Here is a 20,123-nt window from a genome sequence, read left to right as displayed (position 1 = left end):
CAAAAAAAAAAAGGGTGTATGTCACTTTAAATTTTCGATTCTTTGATAGCTGTGGCCCTAAGTAACGATTCTGTGTCCCTGAGTAACGATTCTGTGTCCCTGAGTAATGATTCTGTGTCCCTGAGTAACGATTCTGTGGCCCTAAAGTCTCTGTGGCCCTAACTCTGTCCCTTAATACACACAGGTCTGTCTCTCTTGAATGACCGGAGGCTAATGGAGAATTCTAAGATGGCCGCGATTTATAGCTCCACCATGACACAGTGCTGGCTGGCTGCTGATTGGCTAATGCGATCACATGTCATGAATGCATTATGGGTCAGCGCGCCTTGTCTGCGCGCCTTCCCAGAGATCCCCGCCCCATCTTCTCTGTCCATTTTCTCCATCGCCACACATGTCGCCGCCATTTTTGGGAAAATTCGATTCGTGCATCCGAAGTTTGCTAATCTTTGGATTCGTCGCGAATAGAATTTTTCCAAATCTTCGGAACGAATTCCACTTCGTCATGTTCGATTCGCTCATCTCTAATAGTGATTAGAAACAAGTGATTTAATGAACACATTTTAGGATTTTATCTGGTTCTGGTCAGTTCACAGTTTTTAACAACAAAATATTCAGTCCTCCACTCAAACATATTAGTTTGGTACGTGTTTATGTGCTGATATTGGATATCCCCATGGTTGAAAGATGAACATGAAGTCTCCCCATTATGCGCACACTAGGTGGTATGCCATTCAGCACTGATCAGTTGGTTAAAAAAAGGGCTAAAAAATAGGACTTGTATGTCACTTGTGCCAAAAGGGGTAGGGTAGTTAATACAGAGGGAGGGTTACAAGCTTTGATTTTCACTCCTTATCAATTTGCCATGGCAAAAAATATAGAAAGGACCCTCTGTCAGACATGCCTCTTTCTTACCTCTTTCCTAGCAGCTATGTCACTCTTTTGTGAGAGAACCTGCACAACCCCTCCTCATTCTAGTGATCCCTTTCAACTTTTCAGTTCATGTGAAATCATGAAAAATTCCAGAACTTTGGGTTCTACTTTTGCAGCTTACTCCTGATCACCACTATTTTATTAACATCATTCACTCTGTGTTTGCCCAAAACAGAATTCCATCCATTCCTGACTCATGTATGTGCTGTCAGTTATCAGTATTTTTGTTTATGACATTAGCTTGTGAAGACTATTGAATCTTTGTTGTCTGGATCTAATTTGTTCCTGTTACTCCATTGCAATTCTTGTCCAACCCTTTGTATTATTTTCCTGTTTCTAAGCTCTTTTTGTTTGACCCTGGTCCATTTCTGACCAACCTCTGTTCTGTGATGAGGCCCTGACATTTACTTGTCTAGCTGTGCCCTGTCCACTTAGGTCTAATTCTCTGGTCCCTATGGGGGAGATTTACAAAAACTGGTGCACTCTGGTGCAGCTGTGCATGGTAGTCAATCAGCTTTTAACTTCAGCTTGTTCAATTTAGTTGTGGCAATAAAAGCTGGAAGCTGATTGGTTTCTATGCAGAGCTGCACCAGATTTTGCACATTCCAGTTTTAGGAAATAAATCCTTAAGGTATATGTCCAAGAATAATATATTTCATGCTTAATTCCAGGAGACACCCAAGTAGGAAAGTAATACTACCAGTTACACTAGATCAGTGGTTCTCAACCTTCCTAATGCTGCGACCCTTTAATACAGTTCCTCATGTTGTGGTGACCCCCAACCATAAAATTATTTACCCAGTAATTATAATTCATGAGTGTCGTTTTACCTCCAATACTGCTGCTTTCAAAACAGTAGCTGCTTTTAACAGAGTAGCTGCTTTCAACATAGCAGCTGCTTTCTACACAGTAGCTGCTCTTTACACATCAGAAATATGTGTTTTCTGATGGTCTTAGGGGACCCCTGTGAAAGGGTCGTTCGACCCCCAAAGGGGTCACGACCCACAGGTTGAGAACCACTGCACTAGATGATGACTGTCTATAAAAGAAGACCGTGAGGTAGATAGGGACATCATGCCTGAGCTCACTTCCCATTGCCAAAATGGCACAACCATTCTCCACCAGGACTATTTATAACTCTGTAATTCTTCATCAAGGACTGCCATTCCAGTGTGCTGAGGAGACAAGGTCACATGTCATTTTTTTTCTTATACGTCAACAATATGTAGAAAAAAAGGCAAGACAAATGATTGATTTAGGGGAAAAAAGCTTTAAATAAATGATAACAGTGTATTAGGAAAACTAATGACAAAGCAGAATTTAAATTTTTTATCCACATGCCACCCAGCCACTATAGAAATACGCTGGCAGGGCGGTATGGCTGAACAAAACCACGTTTTAAAACGTGTGTTTTCAAAACAGGTAGGGGGCGCGCGCGAGGCACGCCACCGCCCTACCTGTCCTGCCGATCATGGCCATGGATGTCAGTCGCAGGGTCACAGTCGTTCGTTACCGACTGTGTCCCAGCGATTAGCAGCAATCACTGACAGAGAGCAGGGCTGCAGTAGCTCTGCTCTCTGTCAGTTCCCTGACAGCTCCTGACAGGCTGATTGGGAGAGAAGAGTTTATCTCTCCCGATCAGCGTTTCCCTGTGCAGTACACATCCCCGCCCCCTAGTAAAACTCTCCCCTCACACAGTTAACCCTTTCACTGCATAATAAAGTTAACCCCTTCCTCCCCAGTGCCATTAGTACAGTGTCAGTGTTTTTTTGTTTGCACTGATCACTGTATTGGTGTCACTGGGGATGTCAGTGACCCCAAGTCAGTTCCCCCCCAGTGTCAGAATGTCCACCGCAGTCCCGCCATAAGTCGCTGATCGCCGCCATAGCTCACTGATCGCCGCCATAAGTCGCTGATTGCCGCCATTATTAGTATAAAAAAAATTAAAAATCCCAGTATCTTTCCCGCCATTTGTAAACGCTATAACTTTCACATAAACCAATTAATTTACACGTATTGGTTTTTTTTCTTTAGCAAAGATATGTCGCAGAATGCATTTTGGCAGAAATGTATGACTAAATTTGATTTTTAAATTTTTTTTTACTGGACATGTTTTATGGCAAAAAGTCCAAAATGTTGTTTTTTTTCCTCAAAATTGTCAGATTTTTTTTTTTATAGCGCAAAAAATAAAAAATGCACAGGCAATCAAATACCACCGAAAGAAAGCTCAATTTGTGGGAAAAAAATGATGTAAATTTCATTTATGTACCATATTGCATGACCGCGCAATTTTCCGTTAAACTAGCGCAGCGCTGTATAGCAAAAAAATGGCGTAAATTTCAGTATCTATACCATAGCTTGTAGAAGCTATAACTTTCACACAAAGCAATCAATATACACTTATTAGGATTTTTTTTACCAAAAACATGGAGCAGAATACATTTTGGCCTAAATTCATAACTAACTTTGAGTTTACAATATATTTTTTATAGCTGAAAGTAAAAAATATTGTTTTTCTTCAAAATGTTTGGTCTTTTTTTGTTTATAGCATGAAAAATAAAAAGCACACAGGTGATAAAATACCACCAAAAGAAAGCTCTATTTGTGTGAAAAAAGGGTGTAAATTTTGTTTGGGTGCAGCATTGCATGACCGCGCAATTTTCAGTTGAATTAGTGCAGCGCCGAGTAGCAAAAAGAGACCTGGTCATTAAGGGGGGTAAATCCTCAGGAGGGCAAGTGGTTAATGTATAATAGTTACCCAATAGCCAAGGAAATCCTGTAAAATGTTTATTTGTACAGTCTTAGAATGAAGCAGGCACAGATTGCTGTTTTGGAAATCCTAAAAGATAACCGTTGTTCCATTTTCCATTCCAAGTTACTGACAAAAAGTGAATTAGCTACTACATATTTGCATATATTCACTTTTGCAGCATAAAACACAATTGTGTCAGACCTTAATTTACCTGAACACTATATACTCATATTTATTCTTTTTTTTTGTTTTTCCCTTTAGTTATACACCGATCAAGATAAAGGAGATGGAAATTTAAAGTACATTTTATCTGGAGATGGAGCTGGCAGTGTGTTTGTTATAGATGAAAATACAGGAGATATTCAAGCTATAAAGAGATTGGACAGAGAAGAGAAGTCTGTTTATACTCTACGAGCCAAGGCAATAGACAGAAAGACAGGAAGACAAGTAGAACCTGAATCTGTATTTATTATAAAGATTCATGACATTAACGACAATGAACCAAAGTTTACCCAGGATACTTATACTGCTACTGTCCCTGAAATGTCAGAAGTTGGTAAGTAAAATCCATATTTTACTGAATACATTATGCATCATGCTTACAAGACTGACTGGAAACGGGAAAAAATGAGCATGCAAAAAAAGAAAAAATGATTAAATTGTGAGTTGGGTTATTTAGTTGATTAGTTATTTTGAGTATATGGTCAGTTCAGCAAACCTCTATAAATTAGAATGGCAAACTGTTGTTAAAAAGTACCTTCTAAGGAAGAAAAATTCAGGTGGGAGAATTATTTTAGTTACATGAAAGTCAATAGTACTGACTGTCCCAATACTGGGAGAAGCATGTTTCTAAGTTTTTAAATGTTACACATATTTAGAAAAAATAGTTGTATAACCCCCCCCCCCCCCATCTTTTGGGCCTAAACTTCTAATCCTGCACATACCTCTTTTTTTAAGTTTTAAAAAGCACTACTCATCTTCTTAGTGCTCCAGTACTTCCATCAATGTCCTCCAGCAGACTCCTTTATGGACTCCTCCACACATATGTCAAGAAGTTGTTCATTCCTACTTTCACTCTATCATATAGAAGAAGTATTTGACTATGGAGATGTCAACACACCAGTGAAAGGAGCTTCACCTTTTTTTTCTCACAGACACAACTCATATTTGAGAATGAATCTCTTTGTAGTAGACAAATTATTGTATCAATGTATCTCCTCCTCCACTATAGACAACATCACATGGTCAGACAATGTAGCTATTAGGCTACATTCACACTGTTCTGTTCCACAGGTGTGTTGCATTTTTTATACATTTTTGATGTGCTTTAGGTGTGTTTTTGATGAGGTTTTCATTAATTTTAATGGTGGATGTGTTTTTGGTACTTTTTTTTAACTGAACAAACATGCACCAAAAATGCACAAGCAGGACTTTTAAAAATGAAACTAAACCACAACGGTCCAGTATGAAGAGCTCTATAGGATTTAAAGGGATGCATTTTTCTTCTGCTTTTCTTCCGCTTTTTTTTTATCTGAACAACTGAACAAAAACTGATCAGTGTGAAAGAAGCCTTACTGTAACTGTAGTGGAAAACGAGCACTATTCACTTACCTATTTATGGTTTGAAACTCGTACCTTATCAAACAACTGTAACATACTGTACATCTATTCTTGCTGAGCATCTGAGGAATTTCTTCCAATCTAACATAGCTACAGTATGAAATGCCCATAAGGAGTATATGCAAGGTATCACACTGCAATTATCTGCACGGTCTAAAAGACCCCAAAACAGGCCCGGACTGGCTATCTGGCACACCGGGCATTTGCCCGGTGGCCAGGGCTGCATGACCAAGGCAGCTGCGGCAGCTGGGCTGCTCTTTAAACCCGCTCCGCTCACCCGGCCTCTCTGCAGAAAGCCGGTCGTCTATTCAATTCACTGCATATGGCCGTTGGGGCTGTGGGGTGGAGACTAGAGGTCAGCTGACCGTGAAGAGAATGTGCAGGAGAGGAGACCCCATTGCAGCATATCAGGATAGGTGTCACTACAGCCGCAGACACCACAGACTCCACAGATCCTAGACAAGTGCTGCTTTACTTGTAAAATAATTTAACTGTGATGAGATGCTTCTCTCTCTCTCTTCCTCTCCCTCTCTCTCTCCCCCCCCCTCTCTCTCTCTTTCGGATAACAAAAGGTAAAGTGAAGGCATCACATTTTGTCTTCTGTTATCCTCTGTTCAGTATCACTCACATTGTAAGAGGTGTAGACAGTTCTGACCAGCACCAGCAAGGTGTCCTGAATTTAACCACTTCCTGTCCTCTGTACATTTATGAACGTCCTCGGATTGGAAGGGTGATATCTCCATCATTGCTGCAGCAATGATCAAGATAACATTCTTTAGCCCCAGTGATTTTTCACAAGATAAAAGTAATCTGGGGGCTTACAAGCTGCTGGATTACTTTTACAGGCGGCGGAAGGGGGTCCCACCCCCTCCTGCCACTGCCGCCTTTACCGGGTTCTCCTGTGCAGTTGGGGAGCCTGGTAAGGATGTGACCAGCAGCATCCAGCTCTAGGCAGACAGTGAAAGGAAAGAATGTTTTTCCTCCCACTGTATCATATCAGAAACAGGAAACAACAAGGATGTCATCATTTCCTGTTTTGGCTCTTTGTTTACCTGGCCGTTAGCGGCCAGTGAAGCAACCGATCAGACTGATCTGTGTCTGATCGCATGCATTGGAGGCCAGAGGAGATAATTGGGGTCTAATGAACCCCAGATCTCTCCATAAAGAGGACCTATCATGGCCCATGCTATCACAAGGGATGTAGTTCATCCCTTGTAATAGAAATTAAGTTGATAAAAAAAGGTAAAAGTACAGAGTTAAAAAATAAAAGAAAGAAATAATAAAATAGTAAAATAAGTTTAAAGCACCCCAGTTCCCCCGTGCTCACACGCAACACGTACATAGGTCTCTCATGCATATGTAAATAGTGATCATACCACAGGAGGTATTGTCATGAATGTCAGAGTGAGAGCGAAAATTCTAGCACCAGATCTCCTGTGTAACTCTAAACTGGTAACTTTTAAAATGTTATCTATGGAGAATTTTAGGTACCGTAATTTGGCGCCGTTCCATGGCCAGACGCAATTTTAAAACATTACATATTTAGTATCCGTTTATTCAGGGTAACATCATCTTTTATATTTTGTGTTTTTGTACACTAAAATTCATTTAAGTGTCTTTTATAAAAAAACAATTGTGTTTAAAAACAAATATCATGTGACATAAAAATATGCAGCATTCACCATTTTATTCTCTAAGCCGTCTTATTAAAACAAATATATAATATCTGGGGGTTCTAAGTCATTTTCTAGCAAAAAAAGATTTTTTTACATATAGTAGATGAATGCCACAATCAGTCTGGACTGGAAGGGGACAAGCTGACAGTAGGTGACAGTTCACCTGACCAGACTGTTGGTGGTCTTTCATTGTCCAGTCATAAATGACTGAAGCGGGCTAAATATGAATAAAAGACACCGAGAAACCAATAGTTGTCATTTTTTGTAATTTGGTTTAAAAAAAGGGGGGGGGGGCTGCTCAGTCCTAAATGCTTGGTCCTATTTTTTGTCCCAGTCCAGGACTGCCCCAAAACCGAAAAACACACTAGGTGTTTAAAAAATAATTATTATGCCATACAGCATGCTGCAATTTGCAGGCACATTTTAGGCACAGAGCGTTAAATATCAAAGATCCAAAAAAGGCTATCTCCTACCTCCCTCATCCCATGGGGAAAAACAAAATCATCAACTCACATGCTATAGAAGACTCCTGTGCAGTTCCCTTTACAATATAAAAGATAATCCTCTCACCTCTGAACCATCCAAATCTGCAATTAAGGAGTTCCTAGGCAAATTACACTTACCCAATCTGCCAGATGCTTGACTCCAAAGTCTCAATGAAACTTTTATGCTGTCTGAAACCATGAACATTTTAAATTCCTTCCCAAGTGGTAAATCCCTGGCACCTGATGGCTTCTACAGCAAATACTGTATTATAAGTTATTCAAACAAACTTGCAGTCCACATTTAAATGAGATATTTTCTAATATGGCCTCAACTGCATCCTTTCCCTTTGAAATGTTAAGGGCTTCTATCACAACAATCCCAAAACTATGTGAGGTCCCCACCTCTCCCCAAAATCTCAGACTAATCTCCCTACTTAATATCGACATACAAATCTCATCTCACCTCTTAGGCATTCTTCCTCACCTAATACACCCCAAACAAACTGAGTTTACTCGTGGAAGACGATCCTTGGATGGCACCAGGTGACTAATAATTCACTTTGTGGAAACCAGGCAAACATCTTCTCTGCTTCTTTCTTTAGACACAGAGAAAGCATTTGATAGGATTCACAGGAAATCAATGCAACAAGTAATAAACAAGTTTGGATTTACTGGAATTATATTTTCTGCCATACTGGCACTATACTTATGCCCCACTGTCCAAGTCTATACATCAAACATGTTGTCAAAGTAATTTTCAATTACTAGCAGCATTCAACAAGGGTGTCAACTTTCTCCCTCTATTTTTAATCATCTTATTGAACCCCCTAACACAGACTGTACACCAGCACCCTGAAACTTCCAGCTTTACTTTCCTGCAATGATCCCACAAGAACAGCTTTTTTTTTGCAGACAATGTAATTCTCTTATTGACCGATCCATCCACATCTCTCCCTGGATCACATAAGGTCTTATCTCTCTTCAGTACTCCCTTATGCTACAAAGTCAACTTTACAAAATCCCTCATATTTTATCGTATTTGGGTATGGACCTGATCCTTAAATCTTTAAATTCCCTTGCACATAGTTGGACAAAGCCTAAAATCTAACACCACCTTATTAGCGGATACCAACTACAACAACTCATAGCTAAGACATTCCTTGACCTTACACAATTATCTAAATCCAAATTAGCATGCTCTGAGAACTGGCATCCCTTAAGATGCCTATTCTCCCTCAAATCTTGTAAGATTTATATAGAGAGCTCATCCTCAAAAGCTTTGGAGACGTTGTCATACAGTTTGGTTTACAAATTGATGAATATTACAATAATACTTGTATTACATACCATTTACAGACAATTCCTGACCAAGAAATGTCTATTCCCACTGCAGTATGGCAGTACTGCATCTCCCCTACACAAAACCAAAGAGGAACTTCTCTATTCTATAACAATCTTCATGACAAAACATGTTTTACAATAATGCTGCAATCACGCAATGGGAACTAGACCTTTCAGCCAAACGTACAGACTCACAATGGATGTAAGCCCTCAATTCTGTTTATACAGCCATCAGTTACTTTGAGAACTAGGAACTAGCTTAAAACTTTACCCAACGATGGCACTTAAGTCCATATCAATATGCAAAATTCTATGACTCACAGTCTCCTACAGAGAGAGAATGTGGCTCCATAGACACCTTGATACATATACCAATGGAATTGTAAAAACATCAACAGTTTCTGGAGGGAAATATTCTAATAATCTCTGAGATTACAGACATACTGAATCCTCTCCAGCCAGCTCTGGTGATTCTAAATGTGGAAATAGAAAATTCCCTCTTCAATTCTGTACAGTTGCCACTGTACACATAAAATGACTGTGTATAGGTCAGTCTCTCAGGAATTATTCAGAAGCATGCTACCTTATTAACATAACTTAATTGAAGTGTTTTATGACACAAAGAAGTAAACAATTTCTATAAGCCTGGAGATAAGTGTGGAGCCACCCTAGCACATTCCCTTAGAGCTAAACATACAGGCATTTACATTCCTGAGATTGAAACAACTGATTATAACCTTCTTCACCAGTCTGATAAAATAGCCCTGGTTTTTCATGCTTACTATTCTGACTTACATAATATACTGCTTAAGGCCACAGGTTCTTTGAACCCACATACTAAGCCTGATCAGTTTTCTTACATTGTGGATACCACCCTGCCAACTCTAGATTCATCTGCTGTGGCTGCTCTGGTGGCTTCCTTCACCACTGAGGAAATTTTTCATGTTATTAAAGCCCTTAGGTTGTTTCTACAAAGCATTAACCTTGCTCTGATATTAGAAAATACTTTCAATGTTTAGAGGCTAGGGGGTTCAATGAGTAATGCAAATATGACAGGAGATAGAGCGCAGCCTTGTCTGGTGCCATTAGTAATATCAAATGGATTTGATAGTGTTCCATCTGTTAGTACTCTGGCTGAAGGGAGGGAGTATAGTGCTAAAATGACTGTTAACATCCAACCTGTGATGCCAAATTTCTGTAAGGTCATTTGCATAAATAGCCAGTGTATGAGGTCAAATGCTTTTTCAGCGTCCAGTAATAAAAGCAATGAGGGTTGTTTGGTGTGTTCTAAGTGATGGATGAGGGATATGAGTCTTCTAGTAGCGTCAGGTGCTTGGCAGCTTGGTATGAATCCTACTTGGTCTGGATGCATCAGAGTGGGAAGATAGGGGAGTAGTCTGCGTGCTATAATTTTTGCATAGAGTTTTATGTCTGTGTTAAGTATGGAAATTGGTCTGTAATTTTGGACAGACTGTGGATCTTTGCCAGGTTTTGGTTTTGTGGTTATTATCGATTGTAGCATGTCTTTGGGGAATGTGCCAGTGGTGGCCGTGTGATTAAAGAGTCTGGTCAGATATGGTGAAAGGTTAGGGGCAAATTGTTTGTAGTACTCATTTGTATAACCGTTGTTTCCTGGGAACTTGTTAAGAGGAAGTGTTTTAATGGTGAATTCTATTTCAATGGGAGTGATCGGGATCGATATATCGTCAAATTGGGCCAAAGAAAGTTTAGGGAGTTTAATTGTGTGGAGGAATTGTTGTATGTACGTAGGTGTTGGTTGGATGGTGTTAGAGTCGTCTTTAAGGTTGTGTAGTTGTGGGTAGTAGGTCACGAAGGCATTAGCTATGTCTTGTGGGTTTGTGGTTAAGGTTCGTGAGGATGGATGATAAACTGATGATATTTTGGATTTTAGCCGTCATTGTTTAATCATTTTGATTAGTAAGGAGTTGGCTTTGTTGCTAAGGGAATAGAATGTAGTTTTTGTTTTTTGAAGGTTGAGGTCATATTTATAGAGTAGGAGGGTTCTAAGTTTGTTTCTGTCAGTAGTGAGTTAGGCGGAAGTTACGGAGTTTGGGGATTTTTTTTTTAAATTCTTCTTTTGTTTTAATCGAGAGGAGGAGATCGTCGATTTGTTGGTTTCTCTGTTTGGAGATACGAGAATTTAGTTGTTTAAGGATACCTCTCATGTATGCCTTATATGTGGACCATAATGTGGGTATCGATATTTCAGGTGACTCATTTATATCAAAGAACATATTATGAGTGTCCAATATATATTTTCTGTGGTCTGGGTTCTTCAGTAAGGATGACTTAAGTCTCCAGATATGGGGGATTGAAAAGTGTTGATTGTGATCTAAAGAGATGGAGATTGGAGCATGATCCGACCAGGTTATGGTACCAATTTCGGAGGATGTGGCGTGTTGTAGAGTCCACTTGTCCGTGATGAAAAAGTCAATTCTGGAGTAGGAGAGTTGAGATGAGGAGTAGTAGGTGTAGTCTTTTTCCGTACTGTGATGGCATCGCCAGATGTCGTAGAGGTCATTCTTATGTAGAAAGACGTTAAAAGATTGTTTGGAGGAGCGTTTGTTAGAAGAAGAGTCCAAGAGTGGGTTGCCGATAATGTTGAAGTTTCCTCCTATAATTAGTCTGCCTTGTTTCTGAGCAGAAATAGTGGAATTTATTTTGTTGTAAAATTGGAGTTGGTTGGTGTTCGGCCCATAGATGTTGACCAGGGTGTATAGGATTCCATTAATTTTGCATATCAGGATATGGGACCTTGTGGGTCCGCAACTTCTGAGATGTAGTGGTATTGGAGAGAGACTCTTATGGCTGTGATGATGCCGTTCTTCTTTTTGGGGCAGGTTGCCATATACATTGGAGAAAAATGGTGTATGGGAAATTTGGGGATTTTGTTGGTGGCAAAGTGGGATTCTTGAAGGAATAGGACATCAGCTTGTAAGGAGTGAGCTTCTTTTTGTAGTAGAGATCTTTTGAACGGTGAGTTGAGGCCATGGACATTTAAGGATGATATTTTAATCATAGTGCTGGATGTAGGTGAATTGTCCAAGGTAGCAAAGGTATTTTGTAGAATATGTAGAGTAATGGCATATCTTTTTGTTGTTTTGGAGAAGTTTCCACAAAGAAGAGGTAATGTGCTGGATGGGGTCGCTAGTTTGATGAGGATGTTTCATCTTGTAGGTCGTTTTTTCGAGGAGAGAGGTGTTGAGTCGATTGACTGGTGGAGGTAGGAGGGTAAGGGGGTAAAAAAAACTTGTTGAAAACACAAGTGGTATGTGTAGCACTTATTGCTACTGTGTAACGGGGGGATTTGAACATACATGACTTACGTGGTAAGTCATGTTGACGAAAAACTTGGGGTTCGAGAATGATCGTAATGGGGCCGTCTTCCAGCCATTAGTGGTTGATGAATAAAGTTCCAGCTTGTTGGGTGGTTGTTGATGATATTGTTCTTAGGATCCGGACCATTCTGCTTCCATGTGTTCTGTATGGTTGGAGGTGGATTTGTGGGAGTCTGGTGGTAGTAATGCAGTGTTTCTTGCAGCTGTCATAATTTTTTCTTTCATATGGTAAAAGTGGATACGTGCCAGGATGTCCCTAGGTATTGAGGCCGATAGGAATGGTGGTTTTGGTAATCTGTGCACACTATCTATAGCGAGCTCTACATCTGACAGGGAAGGAACAAGGTTTTTCATGTATTGTAAATATGGTACTATGGCGACTGTATTGATGTTTTCTGGGATTCTGCGGAATTTGATGTTGTTCCGCCCATATCGGTCTTCTAGGTCTGCTAGTTTGGGGTTAATCTGTTCTATGTCGGTGCCTTGGTCTGTGTGTGCGTCTATGAGGTTGTTGTGAGCTGCGAACATTTCCCCCATTTTGTTTTCAATATGGCGGATACGGTGATCTTGTTGTTGTAGCACGGTTAAGATTTGGGATAGTGTCGTCGTCAGGTCACCATGTAATGTTTGTCGCAGTGAAAGAAGCATACTTTTCATAGACAGTTCACTGATAGGTTGGTCTGAAGCAGGAAAATTTTCTCTTAAGGATGGAGTAGAGATAGCAATACTGAGTGCAGAATAGGAAGGCTGAGTAATAGGAGGATTTTCTATGTCCAGCCTAGGTCTAGGGCTGCTTGTGGTGGGAGACAGGGGCGGAGAGGACTCACCAGGGTCTCCAGGGTATAGGGATGCTCTGAGCCTGGGGTCTGTGGTGTGAGGTGTCAGCACCATTTTGGTTGCAGGGGCTGAGAGCTGGGAAAAAGCTTGTCAGCTTCCCTGGTGATATGTGGCGACAAGGCGTGTCCCTGGGGATCTAATGCTGACCTGCTTCCCCTTATCAGCGTGGGGAGAGGTCCGTGCTGCTGCTGGGTCTGGGGTGAGCTGCATTATAGCTGGCAGCGAGACGGAGCTCTCCTCACTGAGCTGTCATCTCGTCGCCGGCCACCTAGTGCAGCTTTTAATTGCAATGTATGTATTAGGTCTACTTTAAAGCTGAACTCCAGACTGATATGAAAGACACAAATGATTGCATCTATATATTAACCACTTCCCATCCACAAAAGGTACCAAATGTCCTTGGATGGGAAGGGTGATATCTCAGTCATCGATGCAGTAATCTGAGTGGCTAATGAGCTGCTGGATTACTTCTACAGGCAGCAAAAGGGAGTCCCCACTCCCGCCGCCACTGCCACATTTACTGGGTTCTGCCATGTGATTGGGTAGCCCAGTAAAGATGTGGTTGGTGGCATTCTGCTCTTGAGACACAGTGGGAGGAAAGGATGCTGTTACTCCCACTGTGTGATGTTAAAGCGACAAAGAGACGAGGATTTCACCAAGCATCATATCACTCCAATCTTGGTATGATCTGATGCTTTGGAGGCCACACGGGAGCTATGGGGTCTAATAGACTCCAGATCTTACCAAAAAGAGGATTTGTCATGACCCATGCTCTCACAAGGGATGTTTACATTTTTGTGATAGCTATAAAACTTATTAAACAAAAAATTATAAAATAAAATAAAAAAATTAAAGTACCCTTGTCCTACTGTGTTCGCGCGCAAAGGTGAACGCACGAGTTGGTTCCACATGCAAATATATATATATATATATATACATATATAGCAACACATGTGAGGTATCACCACAAACATCAAAATAAGAGCAATAACTACAGAGTCCTCCTGTGTAATTCTAAACTGGTAACCTGTAAAGGCTTTTAAAGAATCACCTATGGAGATTTTTAGGTAATGTAGTTTCGCCAATGTACGCAATTTTAAAGTGTGCCATGTTTTGTATCTATTTACTCGGCGTAACATCATCTTTTATATTTTACCAAAAAATTGGGTATTATATTGTATTTTTGTACATTACCACTGCTCAAATACTGTGTGATATAAAAATTTGCAACACCCACCTTTTTATTCTCTAGGGCTTTTTCTTAAAAAACATATATTGTTAGGGGGGTACTAAGTAGTTTTCTAGCAAGAAATTATGTTTTCTACATGTAGAAGTTGAATGTCAGAATAGGCCTGGTCCGGTTAATTGTGAATGACCCCTGCCTTCTCCAGTATGCTGTAGCACACTGCAACACAAGGCAAAACAGATTGTATTTCAGAAAAGGTAAAACAGTCCTAGATTAATTTATTGTAAATGCAACTAGTGCAAGTACCTGAATTTGACTTGGTATTAGCCACTTATCAATCTCTTGTATAGCAGTAGACTGGGAGGGAGGGTCTGGACTGGGAATCAGGTGTGTTGCTATGAGGAGAGAGCAAACTGAGTGGGGTGCTAGCCTCATCATTTGCCTGAAGTTCAACTTTTACTCTTGACCTCATACTGAAACATCCTTTATGTCTACATGGATACAGTGTTGTCATTGTGTAAAATACCATTCATGAAAAGTTCTGCATCCATTCTATGAAATATGAAAATGCTATAAAATGTGAGAGAAATTCATTACTTTTTAAAAAGAGCTGTATTCTGTATGAGAACTGGACATCTTACAAACTTCTAATATGCTTAGATTTTACTAGATCTTTGGTGCCACCCAGAATGTTATAGTTAGAATTTGTGCTAAACCACAAGAGGCTGAATTAAAAGCAGAGGTGTGAATGCCCTAAATACCATTTTTAATATGTGTCATATATATGAGCTATACCAAAAATAAATATGTGGAATACATATGTTTTAAAAATAAATGGCCCATATTTTTAGATATTGAAATGTTATGCTACTGTAAAAAATCTGAATATACAAGGTATTTTTTTCAGTACATTTGTATTATAATTTTGCATTTAACAAAATTATACTCAGAAAATAATGAAATATTAGAGATAGAAATACAGTTGGTGAGGAAAACAGCAAAGTAGTTATCAATTAGTTTAAAATGCACATGTTACACATAAGGAAAACAACAAAGTAGTTAATAATTAGTGAAAAATGTACAATGAATTAGATTAGCAAAACAAAGTATTGTATAAAAGATTACCTAATAGAAAATTGTAAAAAGAGCAGAAAATGAGTATGGGTATTAAGCTGAGATTTAATAACTATACCCCATTTTTGTTTTTCAATTTGGGAGGGACACGTTAAGGTATTTATCAATGAATAGAGAAGTTGTGCATAGGTACATTTATTTAATGCGGAAACAAAGCTTAGATTTTAAATTTTCCCATATATAAACTAGCAAATCTTGCATGGCCTAGTGTTAGAGGATGCTCTAAATGGCATAGGAACTGCTCCGTAGTTAAGCAGATAATTGCAATGATTCTAGCAACATGTAGGATATGTAACTTGAAAAATTACATTGCTTCACAACCCATTAATTGCCAGTGAATTGATCATACTGAGTATCTCTTGTGATTACTATCAGACAAAACAGGATTAACTCTATAGTAAATTAAAATTTAAAAGGAAGTATAATACAACAACGTATTGCTCTATTAAATTACTATGCAAAATAATATATACTGTATAGGCAAACTCTTGAATAACCAATATCAACATGTCGTGGCACAGTGGCTTAGTGATTAGCACTTCCGCCTGGCAGTACTAGGGTCATTGGTTCAAATCCCAACCACGGCACCACCTTCCTGGAGTTTGCATGTTCTCCCTGTGCCTGCGTGGGTTTCCTCTGGGTACTCCAGTTTCCTCCCACACTCCAAAGACATGCAGGTAGGTTAATTGGGTCCTGTATAAATTGTCCATAGTATGTGTATGTATGAATGTAAGTTAGGGACCTTAGATTGTACGCCCCTTGAGGGTTAGGGACTGATGTGAATGTACAATATATATATATATATATACAGTTGCAAGAAAAAGTATGTGAACCCCTTGAGATTACGTGGAGTTTTGCATGAATTGGGCATAAAATGTGCTCTGAACGTCATCTAAGTCACAACAATAGAAGAACACAGTCTGCTGAACATAATACTACATTGTAGATGTGTCAACAAAAATGTTAGCATGTGCCAGAGATTTCTGTAGGTCTTTAACTGACACTCTGGGATTCTTCTTTACCTCATGCAGCATTGTGCGCTGTGCTCTTGCAGTCATTTTTACAGGACGACCATGCCTAGGGAGAGTAGCAACAGTGCTAAACTTTCTCCATTTGTAGACAGTCTGTCTTACCGTGGACACATGAACATCAAGGCTTTTGGAGATACTTTTGTAACCCTTTCCAGTTTCATGCAAGTCAACAATTCTTGATGGTAGGTCTTCTGAGAGCTCTTTTCTGCAAGGCATGGTTCACATCAGACAGTGCTTCTTGAAACCAGTAAACCCAAAACAGGTGTGTGTTTTTTAAGGGCAGGACAGCTGTCAGCAACACATACAATATCATCACACTGATTGGAGTCAAGGTTGGCTCACTCCTGGCTCCAATTAGCTCTGGGAGAAGTCATTAAGCTAGGGCCTCACATACTTTTTCCTCCCTGCACTGTGAATGTTTCCATGTTATGTGCAATTAAACCATGGCAACATCTAATGTTTGTGTAGTATTATGTTCAGCAGACTGTGTTCCTCTATTGTTGTGACTTAGATGACGTTCAGAGCACATTTTATGCCCAATTCATGCAAAACTCCACGTAATCCCAAGGGGTTCACATACTTTTTCTTGCAACTGTATATGTAAATTGACGGCGCTATATAATTACCTGAAATAAATAAATGTCTTATAGATCATGTAAACAATTATGTGTATGTTTGCCCACCATATTGAATCACTGTGAGCTGTGCTTCAAAGTTCACTTTTGAATAATAAATGTTCCAATAATTAATTGCATCATCCACATAAATACGTATAAAAATACATGCTACAAAATTATGTCCTTAAATAAATGTCTTCAATCCTCTATACTGTGTCTTCTTTACTCCTTCACATGCAATAGTGCTCAGTGAGCCACCACCCTTCACATTCTGCACTCACCTCTGCTACATGACCTATTATCAAAAAGTATGTCACCATATGCATTCCCCTTTAAAAGGGGTCTCATACGCATCAGGGCAGGGCAGAGTGATATAATGATACCCACCTGGAAGTTGCCCTTTGATTGCTAATGTAAGGTGATGCTGTGTCTGAAGCCTTAAGGGGACCTGTACCTGGATTGTACATATACAGTATGATTTTAAGGTGAGTGTAATACTATTTGGTTTTAATAAAGGTTTTAATTTTATGTGGGTAAAACACCATTTACTAAGTCATGTTTTGTGAAGGGGATCAAATACTTATTTCCGTCATGAACATGCAAATCAGTGCATCATTTGTTAGACATGCATTTCTTTTGAATTTTTTGTTGCTATTTTGTCTCTGTGTTACAATACACCTACCATTCTCTTTTGAGTGCAGTGGCCAGTGGTGAAAGATTGTAGTTATTATGACCAAGAGTTTAATTGGTGAAGATGTGAACGGACTGGAGGAACCCTAAACTCCTGGAAGTGGTGTATGAAACCTCCTTTAACCACTTGTCTACCGGGCACTTTTACTCCTTTCCTGCCCTGGCCAATTTTCAGCTTTCAGTGTTGTCGCACTTTGGATGACAATTGCGCAATCATGCAACACTGTACCCAAACCAAATTTTTATCATTTTTTGAGACAGAGATTTCATTTGGTGATATTTAATCACCACTGGGTTTTTTTTTCTTTTTTGCTAAACAAACTAAAATGAGTGAAATGTTTGTAAAAAAATTTTTCTTTTAGTTTCTGTATAAATTTTTTCCCCTTCACTGATGTGCGCTAATGAGGCTGAAGTGATGGGCACTGATAGTCTGCAGTGATGGGCACTGATAGGTGGCACTGATAGCAGCACTGATGAGGAGGCACTGATATGCAGCACTGATGGATACTGACAGGCATCGTTGATGGACACTGAAAGGGAGCACTGATGGGCACTGATATGTGGCACTAACAGGCACTGCTATGTGGCACTGATAGGCGGCAATGATGGGCACTGATAGAAAGCACTGATCAGCACTGATAGGTGGCAGTGATGAGGAGGCACTGATGAGCATTGGCAGGCATCACTCATGGGCACTGAAAGGCATCACTCATATATGGCACTGATAGGCACCACTAACTGGCACTGATTGGAACTGTTAAGTTGCACTGGTGGGCACTGATAGGTGGCACTGATGGGTACTGATAGGCTGCACTGATTGTCACTGATAGGTGGCACTGATTGGTGTCACAGATAGGCATCCCTGAAAGGCGTCTCTGTTGGGCACTGATATGTAGCATTGATGTGAACTGATGGGCACTGGTATGTGGCATTGATGGACACTGAGATGCAGCAACTATGAGCACTGAAAGGTAGCACTGATGGGGCTGCACTGATGATCAGTGCCCTCATTATCAGTGTAGATGTCCCCTCTGAGAAATGTTGCTTACCGGCTCTCCTCTCCTCGCACACTGTCAGCATGAGGAAAGGAGAGCCGGTAACCGGCATCTCCTATTTACATGTGATCAGCTGTGATTGGACACAGCTGATCACATTAGAGTCTGTGTCATCGGCTCTGCACTGTGATCGGTGATCCACTGTGTCCCAGGGACACAGCGCACCACCAATCACCGCACTGCGTGGGGTACGCATGCGCAGCTAGAGTGAGAGGGCGTCATATGCTGTCCTCCCAGAACAAGAGAGTCACCGCCCATCATTTCCTCATATGGTGGGTGGAAGGCTGTTAAAGGGGAATGCATACGGTGACCTATTTTTACATAATTGGTCAAGTAGCAGAGGTGAGCATGAAAGGTGGTGGGGTTCACTGAGCATTATTGCCTGTGAAGGAATAAAGAAGACATGATATAGAGCAGTGGTGGGCAACCTTTTTTTTCAACTGAGCCAAATCTCGCCAAAACCACGATTGAAATTTATTTTGAGAGCCACATTTTTAAAACTGAAAATACATCCCCCATATAGTAATTCATCCCCCATACTAATTCATCCCCCATGTAGTAATTCATCCCCCATAGTAATTCATCCCCCCTATAGTAATTCATCCCCCATAGTAATTCATCCCCCATAGTAATTCATCCCCCATATAGTAATTCATCCCCCATATAGTAATTCATCCCCCATATTGTAATTCATCCCCCATAGTAATTCATCCCCCATAGTAATTCATCCCCCCTATAGTAATTCACCCCCCCTATAGTAATTCATCTTCCCTAAAGTAATTCATCCCCCCTATAGTAATTCATTCCCCATATTGTGTCAATTCACTTACCTTTGCTCCGCGCGTTCTTCTCGCCGTGTTCCCGCGCCGTTCTGGTCTTCAGGGTGGACTGTGAGAGGAGAGGAGTTCGTCACGCTGCCCCGCCTACATCCTGGCTGCCCCGCCTACATCCTGACAGCTGCAGAGTCCTGACTTTTGGGGCTGCCGCCCGAGAGGAGGGAGGGGAGCGGGCGCCCGGCACACAGAAGAGCCGCATTTAAGTTTGTAAAGAGCTGCATGTGGCTCGCGAGCCGCGGCTTGCCGACCACTGATATAGAGGATTGAAGACATTTATTTAGGGATATTACTTTGTAGCATGCATTATTATTAGTATTTATGTGGATGATACAATGAATTATTGGAACATTTTCCATTCCAGTCGACTTTTGTGGATGTGGGAAACACATTACAATGGGGGTAGCAACAATACAATGGGGATTACCTCAGCTGGCATTTATTGGTGATCTGGAATAGGTTGCTCAGAGAAATATTTGGTATAATTTCCAGGGTTATACCTATACCAATAACTAGCATGCTTCAAAGGCATAATTACTTTCCCCTATGTTGAAAATTTAGACTTGTTCCCTTTTTC

The 20,123-nt window shown here is 40.3% G+C and overlaps 1 protein-coding gene across 1 annotated transcript in view; it reads left to right on the top strand.

Moving 5' to 3' along the window:
- Positions 1–20,123, top strand: part of LOC149463734 (cadherin-9-like) — a 332,295-nt gene that overhangs the window by 123,118 nt on the left and 189,054 nt on the right. Inside the window, exon 3 of the mRNA XM_089674842.1 lies at positions 3,944–4,238. Coding sequence (XP_089530968.1) covers positions 3,944–4,238 — 295 coding nt within the window. The remainder of the gene's footprint in view (positions 1–3,943; positions 4,239–20,123) is intronic.

Source organism: Staurois parvus, unplaced genomic scaffold, assembly GCF_062004578.1.
Source record: "Staurois parvus isolate SC_StPar_1 unplaced genomic scaffold, SC_StPar_1.0 ptg000153l, whole genome shotgun sequence".
In the NCBI taxonomy this organism is placed as follows: domain Eukaryota; kingdom Metazoa; phylum Chordata; class Amphibia; order Anura; family Ranidae; genus Staurois; species Staurois parvus.
This window is presented reverse-complemented; position numbering and strand designations above follow the sequence as displayed.